Genomic DNA, 14,805 nt, shown 5'->3' on the forward strand with positions numbered 1-14,805 from the left:
TACTGTGCTGAAGTGTTAGCCTAGATTACGTGCTCAAGTTTCTGGACTCATGACCTTCTGACCCAGAAGCGGGTGTGCTACCAACTGAGCCAAACTAACGCTGCAAAAATGTTGCATTGGAAACTTGGAGTTAAAAATTTCTGACATTGAAAGATTATTGGGAAAGAACAACAGTAACTAATTGCTCAGGCAATCAGCAGTTACTGGAAAATCACGTAAGTGTTCTTTCAGATGCTCATCTCTCACGTGTCTTTTTCCGAGCGAAACAATGCTGGATTCAGAGCAGCTTTCCGGGTCATGATCGAGCAGTTTAACAGGGTAGCAGCTACTGTTTCTGCACAAAGTATAAGCGGGGGAATTGGGAGGTAGGAGAGTGAGGGCGTGTACCTCTTTGTTTTGTGGGGGCAGTGTGGGCGTGTACCTCTGTTTTGTGGGGGCAGTGTGGGTGTGTACTTCTATTTTGTGGAGACAGTGTGGGCGTGTACCCCTCTATTGTGTGGGGGCAGTGTGGGCATGTACCCCTCTATTGTGTGGGGGCAGTGTGGGTGTGTACCTCTATTGTGTGGGGGCAGTGTGGGCGTGTACCCCTCTATTGTGTGGGGGCAGTGTGGGCGTGTACCCCTCTATTGTGTGGGGGCAGTGTGGGCGTGTACCTCTTTTGTGGGGGCAGTGTGGGCATGTACCCCTCTATTGTGTGGGGGCAGTGTGGGCGTGTACCCCTCTATTTTCTGGGGGCAGTGTGGGCGTGTACCTCTATTTTGTGGGGGCAGTGTGGGCGTGTACCTCTGTTTTGTGGGGGCAGTGTGGGTGTGTACCTCTGTTTTGTGGGGGCAGTGTGGGCATGTACCTCTATTGTGGGGGCAGTGAGGGCGTGTACCTCTGTTTTGTGGGGGCAGTGTGTGTGTGTACTTCTGTTTTGTGGGGGCAGTGAGGGCGTGTACCTCTGTTTTGTGGGGGCAGTGTGTGTGTGTACTTCTGTTTTGTGGGGGCAGTGTGGGCGTGTACCTCTATTGTGGGGGCAGTGAGGGCGTGTACCTCTATTGTGTGGGGGCAGTGTGGGTGTGTACTTCTGTTTTGTGGGGGCAGTGTGGGCATGTACCTCTATTGTGGGGGCAGTGAGGGCGTGTACCTCTGTTTTGTGGGGGCAGTGTGGGTGTGTACTTCTGTTTTGTGGGGGCAGTGTGGGCATGTACCTCTATTGTGGGGGCAGTGAGGGCGTGTACCTCTGTTTTGTGGGGGCAGTGTGTGTGTGTACTTCTGTTTTGTGGGGGCAGTGTGGGCATGTACCTCTGTTTTGTGGGGGCAGTGTGGGCGTGTACCTCTGTTTTGTGGGGGCAGTGTGGGTGTGTACCTCTGTTTTGTGGGGGCAGTGTGGGTGTGTACCTCTTTTGTGTGGGGGCAGTGAGGGCGTGTACCTCTGTTTTGTGGGGGCAGTGTGGGCGTGTACCTCTGTTTTGTGGGGGCAGTGAGGTCGTGTACCCCTCTGTTTTGTGGGGGCAGTGAGGGCGTGTACCTCTGTTTTGTGGGGGCAGTGAGGGCATGTACCTCTGTTTTGTGGGGGCAGTGTGGGCGTGTACCTCTGTTTTGTGGGGGCAGTGAGGGCGTGTACCTCTTTTGTGGGGGCAGTGAAGTCGTGTACCCCTCTGTTTTGTGGGGGCAATGAGGGCGTGTATCTCTTTTCTTCGGTGGTGATATGGCTGGTCCAGTTCAGCCTCTGGTTAATGTTGAGCCACAAGATGTTGACAGCGGGGCACTCGGTGGGGTGTTGTTAGTGAGGGTCAGGGTAGATGCTGAGAGGTTTTTTTCCCCTGGCTGGAGAGTCTAGAACCAGAGGGCATAGTCTCAGGATAAGGGGTCGGCCATTTAAGACAGGGATGAGGAGGAATTTCTTCACTCAGAGGCTTGTGAATCTTTGGAATTCCATACTCCAGAGGGCTGTGGATGCTGAGTCGTTGAGTATATTCAAGGCTGAGATAGATTTTTGGACTCTAGGGGAATCAAGGGATATGGGGATCGGGCGGGAAAGTGGAATTGAGGTCGAAGATCAGCCATGATCTTATTTGAATGGCGGAGCAGGCTCGAGGGGCCTCCTGCTCCTATTTCTCATGTTCTTATGACTGGACTTTTCCTTGTACGTGGCATGAATGTGACCTGTCACGTCAGCCCAAGTGATGATGTTGTCCAGGTGATGCTGCAGGCTGACAGGAGCTGCTCCATTATCAGAGGAGTGGTGATTGGAACCGAACACTGTGAAATCATCCGAATGAAGAAGCAGTGGAAGATGGTTTTGCCAAGGGCTCTTCCCTGAGGAACTCCTACGGCAATGCCCTGGGACTGAGATGATTCCAACAACCAAGTGTGCCTTCCTATGTTTAAGCATGTCTCCCTCTGACTTGTATTCTATTGTTCTGACCATGCAGTTCAACATCCTATGAGACCATAAGAGATAGGAGCAGGAGTAGGCCATTCGGTCCCTCGAGCCTGCTCCGCCATTTAATGAGATCATGGCTGATCTGATTTTTACCTCAACTCCACTTTCCCGCCCTTTCCCCATATCCTTTGACTCCCTTGCTGATCAAAAATTTGTCTAACTCAGCCTTGAATGTATTCAATGACTCAGCCTCCACAGCTTTTTGGGGTAAAGAATTTCAAAGATTTACGACCTTCTCGGAGAAGAAATTCCTCCTCATTTCCGTCTTAAACGGGTGACCCCTTATTCTGAGACTATACCCCCTAGTTTTAGATTCCCCCATGAGGGGTAACATCCTCTCAGCATCTACCCTATCAAGTCCCCTCAGAATCTTGTATGTTTCAATAAGATCTCCTCTCATTCTTCTAAACTCCAATGAGTATAGACCCAACCTGTTCAATCTTTCCTCATAAGACAACCCTTCCATACCTGGAATCAACCTAGTGAACCTTCTCTGAACTGCCTCCAATGCAAGTATGTCCTTCCTTAAATAAGGGCACCAGGACTGTACGCAGTACTCCAGGTGTGGTCTCACCAGCACCCTGTACATTTGTAGCATGACTTCCCTGCTTTTATACTCCATCCCCCTAGAAATAAAGGCCAATATTCCATTTGCCTTCCGGATTACCTGCTGCACCTGTATGTTGACTTTTTGTGTTTCATGTACGGGGACACCCAGATCCCTCTGTACCGCAGCATTTTGTAGTATTTCTCCATTCGAATAATATTTTGCGTTTTTATTTTTCCTCCCAAAGTGGATGACTTCACATTTTCCCACATTATATTCCATCTGCCAAATTTATGCCCATTCGCTTAACCTGTCAGTATCCCTTTGCAGACACTTTGTGTCCTCATCGCAACTTGCTTTTCCACCTATCTTTGTATCATCAGCAAATCTGGCCACAAGAGACACTGTTCCTTCATCCAAGTCATTGATCTAGTTGATCTAGAATAGTTGAGGCCCCAGCACTGATCCCTGCGGCACCCCACTAGTTACAGATTGCCATTTTGAAAATGACCCTTTTATCCCAACTCTTTGTTTTCTGTTCGTTAGCCAATCCTCTATCCATGCCAGTATATTACCCCCAACACCATGAGCTCTTATCTTGTGATCTTTTATGTGGCACCTTATCGAATGCAATAGTCTTTTATGTGGCACCTTATCGCTTTGTTGATTGCTGCTCTACATGGATTGATGTAAGGAATCTTACAACACCAGGTTATAGTCCAACTGTTGGACTATAACCTGGTGTTGTAAGATTTCTTACATTTGTCCACCCCAGTCCATCACCGGCATCTCCACATCATGGCTACATTGATTGGACATGTTGAGTGTCGATTCTACTAAAATTCCTAGGTTTCTTTCAGCTTCATCCTTAACCATTTCAACAACATTCATGGAGCAGAGAAGGTTAAGGGGAGATTTAATGGAGGTGTTCAAAATCATGAAAGATTTTGACAGAGTAAACAGGGAGAAACTGTTTCCAGTGACAGGAGGGTTGGTAACCAGAGGACACAGATCTAAGGTAATTGGCAAAAAAAGCAAGGAGGAGATGAGGAGAATTTTTTTTACGCAGCGAGTTGTAATGATCTGGAATGCAGAGCCTGAAAGGGTGGTGGAAGTAGATTCAATAATAATTTTCAAAAGGAAATTGGATAAATACTTGAAGGGGAGAAAATTTACAGGGAAAGAGCAGGGAAATGGAGCTAATTGGATAGATCTTTCAAAGAGCCGGCACAGGCATGATGGGCCGAATGGCCGCCTTTCGTGCTCTATGATTCTATGAGTATGAGTGCTGTCCACTTTCCACTCAGCATTTACTTCCGCCCCCCCCCCCCCCCCATACCCCACCCTGCCATTATCTCTCTAACTAGTGAAAGAAAGAACTTGCATTTCATAGAGCGCCGTTCACAACCTCAGGACTGCTTTACAGTCAATGGACTTTTTAAAAAAAGTGTATTCACTGTTGTAATGTAGGGAAACATTACAACAAATTGTCCTCTACCCGTGAGCCAATTTCTTATCTGTTCTCAATAGGTAATGAGCGGATATTAAACCTTAATTAGACCTCAGTTGGACTACTGTGTGCAGTATTGGGCTCCACACTATGGGAAGGATATTGAGGTTTTAGAGAGGGTCTAACACAGATTCACTAGGATGCTGCCTGGAACAAGGAAATTCAAATAGAAGAAAAGACTTGAAAAACCGGGACTTTTTCGTTGGAACAATGCAGATTATGGGGGCAATATAATACAAGTGTTTAAAGTTATGGATCGTTGGGACAGGGTAGATAGAAGAAGACTGTTTCCAGTCGCTGAGGGGTCTAGAACGAGGGGTCATCGATACAAGATCAAATATAAGAGATTTAGAACAGAGGGCAAGAGAAACTTGTTTACAGAGAGTTGTGAGGCTGTGGGATTCATGTTCAGGGTTAGTGGTTGAGGCAGAAAATATGTCAACATTGGAGATTAGATTAGAGAGGTGGATGAAGGGATATGGGATCAGGATGGGTAAATGTGATTAGAACTATTTGCTGTGTGGAGGGTAAACCAGACACGGACTTGTGGGGCCGAGTGGCCTGTTTCCGTGGTGTAACTCCTATGTACTCTTGAATCCTCACTGCTTTGAGCCTTGAGTCCTCTTCTGTGTGGGACTTTTGTCAGATGCTGTTTGAAAGTCAAGGTGCACCACATCGTAGGGGCCTCTCCCTGGGCCGTTTGGGATCACACTTACCCCAAAAAATCCACGGAGGTTGGTCAGTCAGGACCTGCTCCTTCTGAATCCAGGTTGTCCCCTTTTCAAACACTTATAGTGGCAGTCACCTGGGGAAGTCAGCTCAGGGCAGACACGCTGCTTTCCAACAAGTGTGTGTTCCTGTGTTTCCTATGTTTAAGTGTGTGGCTTCTACCGGGAAAAACTAATTTAAACTGCGAGACACAGTTTTAAAAGGAAGCAGCAAGCTACGGACAAAAATGCCCGTTTGTTTTGTCACAGTGGGATGAGAGTAGCTAGTCGTGATATGCAGTTATCATCGGCATTGGCGCGACAGCTTCATTCTGGACCCAAATTGGAGACAGGTCTCTAAAATAAATCCGTGACTCGACTCCAACGAGCTGCTCTCTTCCCGTGATGTAAAGCGGTCGTGATTTCATCAGTGGTTGCTAATGTCGATGTTATTTCTGTCTTGTGATTTTTTTTTTAATATCTCAGTCTAATTAGTTCAAAATGGGAAAGCAGACAGCAGCAGTTACCAAGGAAATTGAACTCATTTCCCCCTTCCCTGCCATTAGTGGTGCGTTCATCTATTTATCTTTTGAAAAGAAAAGAAAGGTTATATGGAGCCTTTCATGACCTCAGGCCGTCCCAAAGCACTGTACAGCCAATGAAGTATATTTTTTTGAAGTGTAATCACTCTTGTAATGCAGGAAACGGGGCAGCCAATTTGCGCACAGCAAGATCCCATAAACTGCAATGTTTTTAGCGATGTTGGTTGAGGGATAAGTATTGGCCCAGGACACCGGGGAGAACTCCCCTGCTCTTCTTCGAAATAGCGGCTGTGGGACCTTTTACGTCCACCTGAGAGGGCAACGGGGCCTCGGTTTAATGTCTCATCCGAAAGAGGGCACCCCCTCAGTATTGCACTGGGAGTGTCGGCCTGGATTATGGGCTCAAGTATTTTGCCTGTTCCACCCCCACCCCCCGACCCCCGCAGCATTCCTCACTGCACCGATTCCTGCTGTGGTAATTTAATCCAGTTGGACTACATTTGGGGAATGAGTGAGGGCAGAGCTGACATCGGAGTAGTCAGTGATGTGCACACGTGGGTGGGTGGAAGCGGAGGCAGAGGGGGAGGTGGAAACGGAGGGTGGAGGCAGGGGAGGGTGGAGGGGGAGATGGAGGGTCGAGGCGGAGATGGAGGGTGGAGACGGATGGCGGAGTTGGAGGGGGAGGTGGAGGTGGTGATAGGGAGAGCTTCAGGCTGTCTTGTTTGATCTAGTCGCCTTCTCCTGCTTCTAAAATTTCAAATGTCACTGTGAGCACTGAGGTGTGAACTGTCGGATCATTACCTAGTTAAAACAGGCATACTTCTCCGCGGGGGGCTGGTACACAGCGAGCCCAAAGTGGCTCATAGCACTCGAATGGGAGGGGGGTGGGGGCGCTGGGGTACCATCCCTAGGCCAGGTAATCAGCCAAATCCCGCTAAACAGCCCTGACCAGTCCATCCACAAATAACATTCCCATGGTCCCCAGCACAGGGCCCACCCTGTTCCCTGCAGTGTTTGATGGACTCTGCCCAGCTTTGTAAACCTTCAGTCCAATATTGAATTAAACTATGTATCGGCTGTGGCTCAGTTGGCTGGACGCTCTCCTCTCTCAGTCAGAAGGTTGTGGGTTCAAGTCCCACTCCAGAGACTTGCGCCCATAATCCAGTGCACTTCCAGTGCAGTACTGAGGGAGTGCTGCACTGCCAGAGGTGCCATCTTTCAGATGAGACGTTAAACCAAGGCCCCGTCTGCACTCTCAGGTGGATGTAAAAGATCCCACGGCCACTATTCGAAGAAGAGCAGGAGAGTTCTTCCCGGTATCCTGGTCAACATTTGTCCCCCAACCAACATCATTAAAAAAAAACAGATTATTGGGTCATTATCACATGGCTGTTTGTGGGATCTTGCTGTGCGCGAATTAGCTGCCATGATTCCTACATTACAACAGTGACTACACTTCAAAAATACTTCATTGGGTGTAAAGCACTTTGGGACATTCCGAGGTCATGAAAGGCGCTATATAAATGCAAGTCTTTCTTTCTTTATTGTCGAATTGTATTTAAACAGTGATGTACCTGAGATGACCCTGGTGTATTTTAAAATACATGTCGATTACAGTTGACCCCCAGCATCCACAACCTCTTGGGGGGAGAGAGTTCCAGATTTCCACTCCCCTTTGTGTGAAAAAGTGCTTCCTGATTTCACTCCTGAACGGCCGAGCTCTAATTCTAAGATTGTGCCCCACCAGAGGAAATAGTTTCTTCGTATCTACCCTAAATAATCCCTTTATCATTTTCAAAGACCTTGATTAAATCACCCCTCAACTTTCTAAACTCAAAGGAATGCAAGCTGAATTTATGCAGCCTAGCTACATGATTTAACCCTTGAAGCCCTGGTATCATTCTGGTGAATCTACATTGCACCCAACAGTCCTGCTGAAGGACCCTAGACAGATTGTCCCCTCGTGCTTGCCCAGCGTTCCTTGGTTCACCTTGTCGTCCATGTGACTATTGCTGATGTAGAGCTGGTGACTGTGTCGCTCAGCTTTCTGGACTGACCCTTCCTTTTTGCCCTCTCCGCCAGGTACTGATGATCCTGAACGAGGTTTTCCAGGCGGTTCAGGCGGCTGAGACAGCGGTCCGCCTGAACCCCCAGTGGTGGGAAGCGCTGCAGACCCTGGGACGTGCCCAGCTCAGCCTTGGAGAGGTGACCTTGGTAAGTGTCTGCGTGACCGGTGAAACCCTGCACGGCGGGGGTGGGTGAGGGGGGGGGGGAGGGGGGGTGGGGGGCGCTTTACTGGAAGCCACTTTCACCAGACTGAGCAAGCGGGAAAATGCTGGAATCTATTATTAAGGATCTGGTAACAGAGCACTTAGAAAATCATAATATGATTAGGCAGTCAACATGGTTTTATAAAAGGGAAATCATGATTGACGAATTTATTACAGTTTTTTAGGGTTGTAACTAGCAGGGTGGATAAAGGGGGACCAGTGGATGGAGTATATTTGGATTTTGAAAAGGCATTCGATAAGGTGCCACACAAAAGGTTGTTACACAAGATAAGGGCTCATGGGATTGGGGGTAATATATTTGCATGGATTAAGGATTGGTTAACGGACAGAAAACAGAGAGTAGGGATAAACGGGTCATTTTCAGGTTGGCAGACTGTAACTAGTGGGGTGCCACACAGATCAGTGCTTGGGCCTCAGCTATTTACAATCTATATTAATGACTTAGATGAGGGGACCAAGTGTAATGTCTCCAAGTTTGCTGACAATACAAAGCTAGGTGGGAAAGTAAGCTGTGAGGAGGATGCAAAGGGATATAGACAGGTTAAGTGAGTGGGCAAGAAGGTGGCAGATGGAGTGTAATGTGGGGAAATGTGAGGTTATTCACTTTGGTAGGAAGAATATTTTTTAAATGGTGAGAAAATGTTGGTGTTCAGGGGGATTTGGGTGTCCTTGTACACGAAACACAGAAAGTTAACATGCAGGTACAGCAAGCAATTAGGAAGGCAAATGGTATGTTGGCCTTTATTGCAAGGGGATTGGGGTACAAGAGTACCAAAGTCTTGCCACAATTGTACTGGGCTTTGGTGAGACCACACCTGGAGAATTGTGTACAGTTTTGGTCTAATTATCTAAGGAAGGATATTCTTGCCTTAGAGGCAGTGCAATTAAGGTTCAGTAGGTTGATTCCTGGGATGAGAAGGTTGTCCTACGAGGAGTGATTGAGTAGAATGGGCCGATACTGTCTGGAGTTTAGAACATAAGAACATAAGAAATAGGAGCAGGAGTAGGCCAATCGGCCCCTCGAGCCTGCTCCGCCATTCAATAAGATCATGGCTGATCTGATCCTAACCTCAAATCTAAATTCATGTCCAATTTCCTGCCCGCTCCCCATAACCCCTAATTCCCTTACTTCGAGGAAGCTGTCTATTTCTGTTTTAAATTTATTTAATGATGTAGCTTCCACAGCTTTCCGGGGCAGCAAATTCCACAGACCCACCACCCTCTGAGTGAAGAAGTTTCTCCTCATCTCAGTTTTGAAAGAGCAGCCCCTTATTCTAAGATTATGCCCCCTAGTTCTAGTTTCACCCATCCTTGGGAACATCCTTACCACATCCACCCGATCAAGCCCCTTCACAATCTTATATGTTTCAATAAGATCGCCTCTCATTCTTCTGAACTCCAATGAGTAGAGTCCCAATCTACATAACCTCTCCCCATATGTCCGCCCCCTCATCCTCGGGATTAACCGAGTGAACCTTCTTTGTATTGCCTCGAGAGCAAGTATGTCTTTTCTTAAGTATGGAGACCAAAACTGTATGCAGTATTCCAGGTGCAGTCTCACCAATACCTTATATAACTGCAGCAATACCTCCCTGTTTTTATATTCTATCCCCCTAGCAATAAAAGCCAACATTCCGTTGGCCTTCTTGATCACCTGCTGCACCTGCATACTAACTTTTTGATTTTCTTGCACTAGGACCCCCAGATCCCTTTGTACTGCAGTACTTTCCAGTTTCTCGCCATTAAGATAATAACTTGCTCTCTGATTTTTCCTGCCAAAGTGCATAACCTCACATTTTCCAATATTGTATTGCATCTGCCAAATCTCCGCCCACTCACCCAGCCTGTCTATATCCCTTTGTAGGTTTTTTATGTCCTCCTCACTCTCTACTTTCCCTCCCACCTTTGTATCATCTGCAAACTTTGATATGTTACACTGGGTCCCCTCCTCCAAATCGTTAATATAGATTGTAAAGAGTTGGGGACCCAGCACCGACCCCTGCGGAACACCACTGGCTACTGGTTGCCAGTCCGAGAATGAACCATTTATCCCAACTCTCTGCTTCCTGTTAGATAACCAATCCTTCACCCATGCCAGAATATTACCCCCAATCCAGTGATTCTTTATCTTGAGCAATAATCTTTTATGTGGCACCTTGTCGAATGCCTTCTGGAAGTCTAAATACACTACGTCCACTGGTTCCCCTTTATCCACCCTGTACGTTATGTCCTCAAAGAACTCAAGCAAATTTGTCAGACATGACTTCCCCTTCGTAAAGCCATGCTGACTTTGTCCTATTAAATTATGTTTATCCAAATGTTCTGCTACTCCAAATAATAGACTCCAAAATTTTACCCATCACAGATGTTAGGCTAACTGGTCTATAATTTTCAGCCTTCTGCCTACTACCCTTTTTAAATAAGGGTGTTAAATTAGCAATTTTCCAATCTGCCGGGACCTTTGCCGAGTCCAGAGAATTTTGGAAAATTATTACCAAAGCATCCACAATCCCTACTGCCACTTCCTTCAAGACCCTAGGATGTAAGCCATCAGGTCCAGGGGATTTATCCGCCTTGAGTCCCATTAATTTACTGAGTACCAATTCCTTAGTGATTTTAATCGTATTTAGCTCCTCCCCCCCTAGAGCCCCCTGTTTGTCCAGTGTTGGGATATTCTTAGTGTCCTCTACCGTAAAGACTGAAACAAAATATTTATTCAGCATTTTTACCATCTCCATGTTTCCCACCATAATTTCCCAGTCTCATCCTCTAAGGGACCTACGTTTGCCTTAGCCACCCTTTTTCTTTTTATATAACTGTAGAAACTCTTGCTATCTGTTTTTATATTTTTTGCTAATTTATTTTCATAATCTACCTTCCCTTTCTTAATCAATCCTTTAGTTACTTTTTGCTGTCTTTTGAAGACTTCCCAATCTTCTATCCTCCCACTAAGTTTGGCTACCTTATATGTCCTTGTTTTTAGTCGGATACTATCCTTAATTTCTTTACTTAGCCACGGATGGCTGTCATTTCTTTTACACCCTTTTTTCCTCAGTGGAATATATATTTTTTGAAATTTGTAAAATAACTCCTTAAATGAACACCACTGCTCATGTACCGTCTTACCCTTTAATCTATTTTCCCAGTCCACTTTAATCAATTCCGCTCTCATACCATCATAGTCTTCTTTATTCAAGCTCAGTACGCTTGTTTGAGAACCAACCTTCTCACCCTCTAATTGGATATGGAATGTAACCATGTTATGGTCACTCATTCCAAGGGGATCCTTAACTAGGACATTATTAATTAATCCTGACTCATTACATAGGACCAGGTCCAAGGTTGCTTGCCCCCTTGTAGGATCAGTTACATACTGCTCAAGAAATCCATCCCTAATACACTCAATAAACTCTTCCTCAAGACTGCCCTGCCCAATTTGATTTGTCCAGTTAATATGATAGTTAAAATCCCCCATAATTATAGCTGTTCCCTTATTACATGCCCCGACTATTTCCTGATTAATACTTCTTCCAGCAGAGTTGCAACTATTAGGAGGCCTATATACTACGCCCACGAGTGTTTTTTTCCCCTTATTATTCCTTATCTCTACCCAAACTGTTTCATTATCCTGATCCTTTGTCCCAATATCATTTCTCTGTATTACAGTGATTCCTTCCTTTATTAACATAGCCACCCCACCTCCCCTTCCTTCCTGCCTGTCCTTCCTGATTGTTAAATACCCTGGCATATTTAATTCCCAGTCGTTGTCACCCTGCATCCATGTTTCTGTAATGGCCACAAGATCATTCCCATACGTAGTTATTTGTGCCGTTAACTCATCCATTTTGTTACGAATGCTACGTGCATTCAGATAAAGAACTTTCAAATATGTTTTGTGACACTTAGTTCCTGCTTTTTCCTTTTTTAACACTTTACCTTTTACTCCATACCTTCTGTCCCTTCCTGACACGCTTTCCTCTGTCTCCCTGCTCAGGTTCCCAACCCCCTGCCACAGCTTTGATGCTGGGTTAATTGCCTTACGCCTTCTAGTTTTTATTTTATCTGTCGTGCCTAAAGTACACTTTCTTTCCGCTGCTCTACGGTTTTCCCTTTCACTTGTTCTTGAACAACTGTTTGTACTATTTGTATTGTAGATTTCCCCTGGGTCTTCCCCTCTCTTGCTGCTCTCAACTTTATTCCCTTCTGACTCCCCGCTCAGGTTCCCATCCCCCGCCACTGTAGTTTAAACCTTCCCCAACAGCACTAGCAAACACCCCCGCGAGGACATTGGTCCCGGTCCCGCTCGGGTGTAACCCGTCACGCTTGTACAGGTCCCACCTTCCCCAGAACCGGTCCCAATGTCCCAGGAATCGAAATCCCTCCCTCCTACACCATTCCTGCAGCCACGCATTCATCCTGTCTATTCTCCTGTTCCTATACTCACTAGCACGTGGCACCGGTAGTAATCCTGAGATCACTACCTTTGAAGTCCTGCTTTTTAATTTATCTCCTAACTCCTTAAATTCACCTTGCAGGACCTCATCCCTTTTTTTACCAATGTCGTTGGTACCAATACGGACCATGAATGAGAGGTGATCTCATTGAAACATCCAAGATTCTGAGGGGGCTTTACAGGGTAGATGCTGAGAGGCTGTTTCTCCTGGCTGAAGAGTCGAGAACTGGGGGTCATAGTCACAGGATAAGGGGTCGGCCATTTAGGACTGAGATGAGGAAAAATTTCTTAACTCAGTGGGTTGTGAATCTTTGGAATTCTCTACCCCAGAGGGCTGTGGATGCTGAGTCGTTGAGTATATTCAAGGCTGAGATCGATAGATTTTTGGACTCTAGGGGAATCAAGGGATATGGGGATCGGGCAGGAAAGTGGAGTTGAGGTCGAAGATCAGCCCTGATCTGATTGAATGGTGGATCAAGCTCGAGGGTCCGAATGGCCTCCTCCAGCACCTATTTCTTATGTTCTTAAGTTTCTCTTGCTCCAGGTGTTTCTTGTACTGAGAGCCCAGGTGAAGGGGCAGCGGGAGGGTGAAGGGCACCGCTAAAGGTGAAGAGAGTAGGCGAACAGACGGGGTAAATTAGGAGGTAGATTATAGGTGATGTCAAAGCTTGGGTTTGAAACTTGTGTCCTTCACCTGGGGTTTTAAATTAAAGAAAAACTACTGACAGTAAACTTATCGTTTGGAGAGGACGCTGATGTACTCTTCACAGGGCACTGGGCAGGACGGAGCTCACTGGGCACTGGGCAGGACCGAGCTCACTGGGCACTGGGCAGGACCGAGCTCACTGGGCACTAGGCAGGACCGAGCTCACTGGGCACTGGGCAGGACCGAGCTCACTGGGCACTGGGCAGGACCGAGCTCACTGGGCACTGGGCAGGACCGAGCTCACTGGGCACTGGGCAGGACCGAGCTCACTGGGCACTGGGCAGGACCGAGCTCACTGGGCACTGCGCAGGACGGAGCTCACTGGGCACTGGGCAGGATGGAGCTCACTGGGCACAGTGCAGGACCGAGCTCACTGGGCATTGGGCGGGACCGAGCTAACTGGGCATTGGGCGGGACCGAGCTCACTGGGCATTGGGCAGGACGGAGCTCACTGGGCATTGGGCAGGACCGAGCTCACTGGGCATTGGGCGGGACGGAGCTCACTGGGCATTGGGCGGGACGGAGCTCACTGGGCATTGGGCGGGACGGAGCTCACTGGGCATTGGGCGGGACGGAGCTCACTGGGCATTGGGCGGGACGGAGCTCACTGGGCATTGGGCGGGACCGAGCTCACTGGGCATTGGGCGGGACCGAGCTCACTGGGCGCTGGGCGGGACCGATCTCACTGGGCGCTGGGCGGGACCGATCTCACTGGGCACTGGTCAGGACCGAGCTCACTGGGTACTGGGCAGGACCGAGCTCACTCGGCACTGGGCAGGACCGATCTCACTGGGCACTGGGCAGGACCGAGCTCACAGGGCACAGGGCGACACTGAGCTCTCAGCTCACGCTGGCTAGTTTCAAAGTGGTGTTATTGAAAGAAAGAAAGAATGAAAGAACTTGCATTTATTTGGTGCCTTTCATGACCTCACGCCGTCCCAAAGTGCTTTACAATCAATGAAGCACTTTCGAAGTGTAGTCACTGATGTAATGTAGGAAGTGCAGCAGCCAATTTGCACACAGCAAGGTCCTACAAACAGCAACGTGATAATGACCAGATAATCTGTTTTAGCGATGTTGGTTGAGGAATAAATATTGGGAAGGACAACGGAGAGAATTCCCCTTCTCTTCCTCGAAATAGCGGCTGTGGGATCTTTTACATCCACCTGAGAGGGCAGAAGAGGCCTTGGAAGTCTGGGATGTGGTTGTCTGCGGGGCATACGGGATACTTTCCTTTATTAGCTGAGGCATGGAATATAAGAGCAGGGAGGTTATGCTGGAACTGTACAAAACATTGGTTAGGCCACGGTTTGAGTACTGTGTACAGTTCTGGTCACCACATTACAGGAAAGATGTGATTGCACTAGAGAGGGTACAGAGGAGATTTACGAGGATGTTGCCAGGTCTGGAGAATTTTAGCTACGAGGAAAGATTGGATAGGCCGGGGTTGTTTTCTTTGGAACAGAGGAGGCTGAGGGGAGATTTAATTGAGGTGTGTAAAATTATGAGGGGCCTCGATAGAGTGGATAGGAAGGACCTATTTCCCTTAGCAGAGGGGTCAATAACCAGGGGGCATAGATTTAAAGTAATTGGTCGAAGGATTAGAGGGGAGCTGAGG

The 14,805-nt window shown here is 47.5% G+C and overlaps 1 protein-coding gene across 5 annotated transcripts in view; it reads left to right on the forward strand.

Annotated features, from left to right (window-relative positions):
* The window catches only part of ttc33 (tetratricopeptide repeat domain 33), a 79,782-nt gene that overhangs the window by 45,578 nt on the left and 19,399 nt on the right, over positions 1-14,805 (forward strand). For all 5 annotated transcript variants that reach the window (XM_067982366.1, XM_067982363.1, XM_067982367.1 and 2 more), the window contains exon 4: positions 7,820-7,951. In XM_067982366.1, coding sequence (XP_067838467.1) covers positions 7,820-7,951 — 132 coding nt within the window. The remainder of the gene's footprint in view (positions 1-7,819; positions 7,952-14,805) is intronic.

The sequence above is a fragment of the Heptranchias perlo genome, chromosome 4, assembly GCF_035084215.1.
Source record: "Heptranchias perlo isolate sHepPer1 chromosome 4, sHepPer1.hap1, whole genome shotgun sequence".
Classification (NCBI taxonomy): domain Eukaryota; kingdom Metazoa; phylum Chordata; class Chondrichthyes; order Hexanchiformes; family Hexanchidae; genus Heptranchias; species Heptranchias perlo.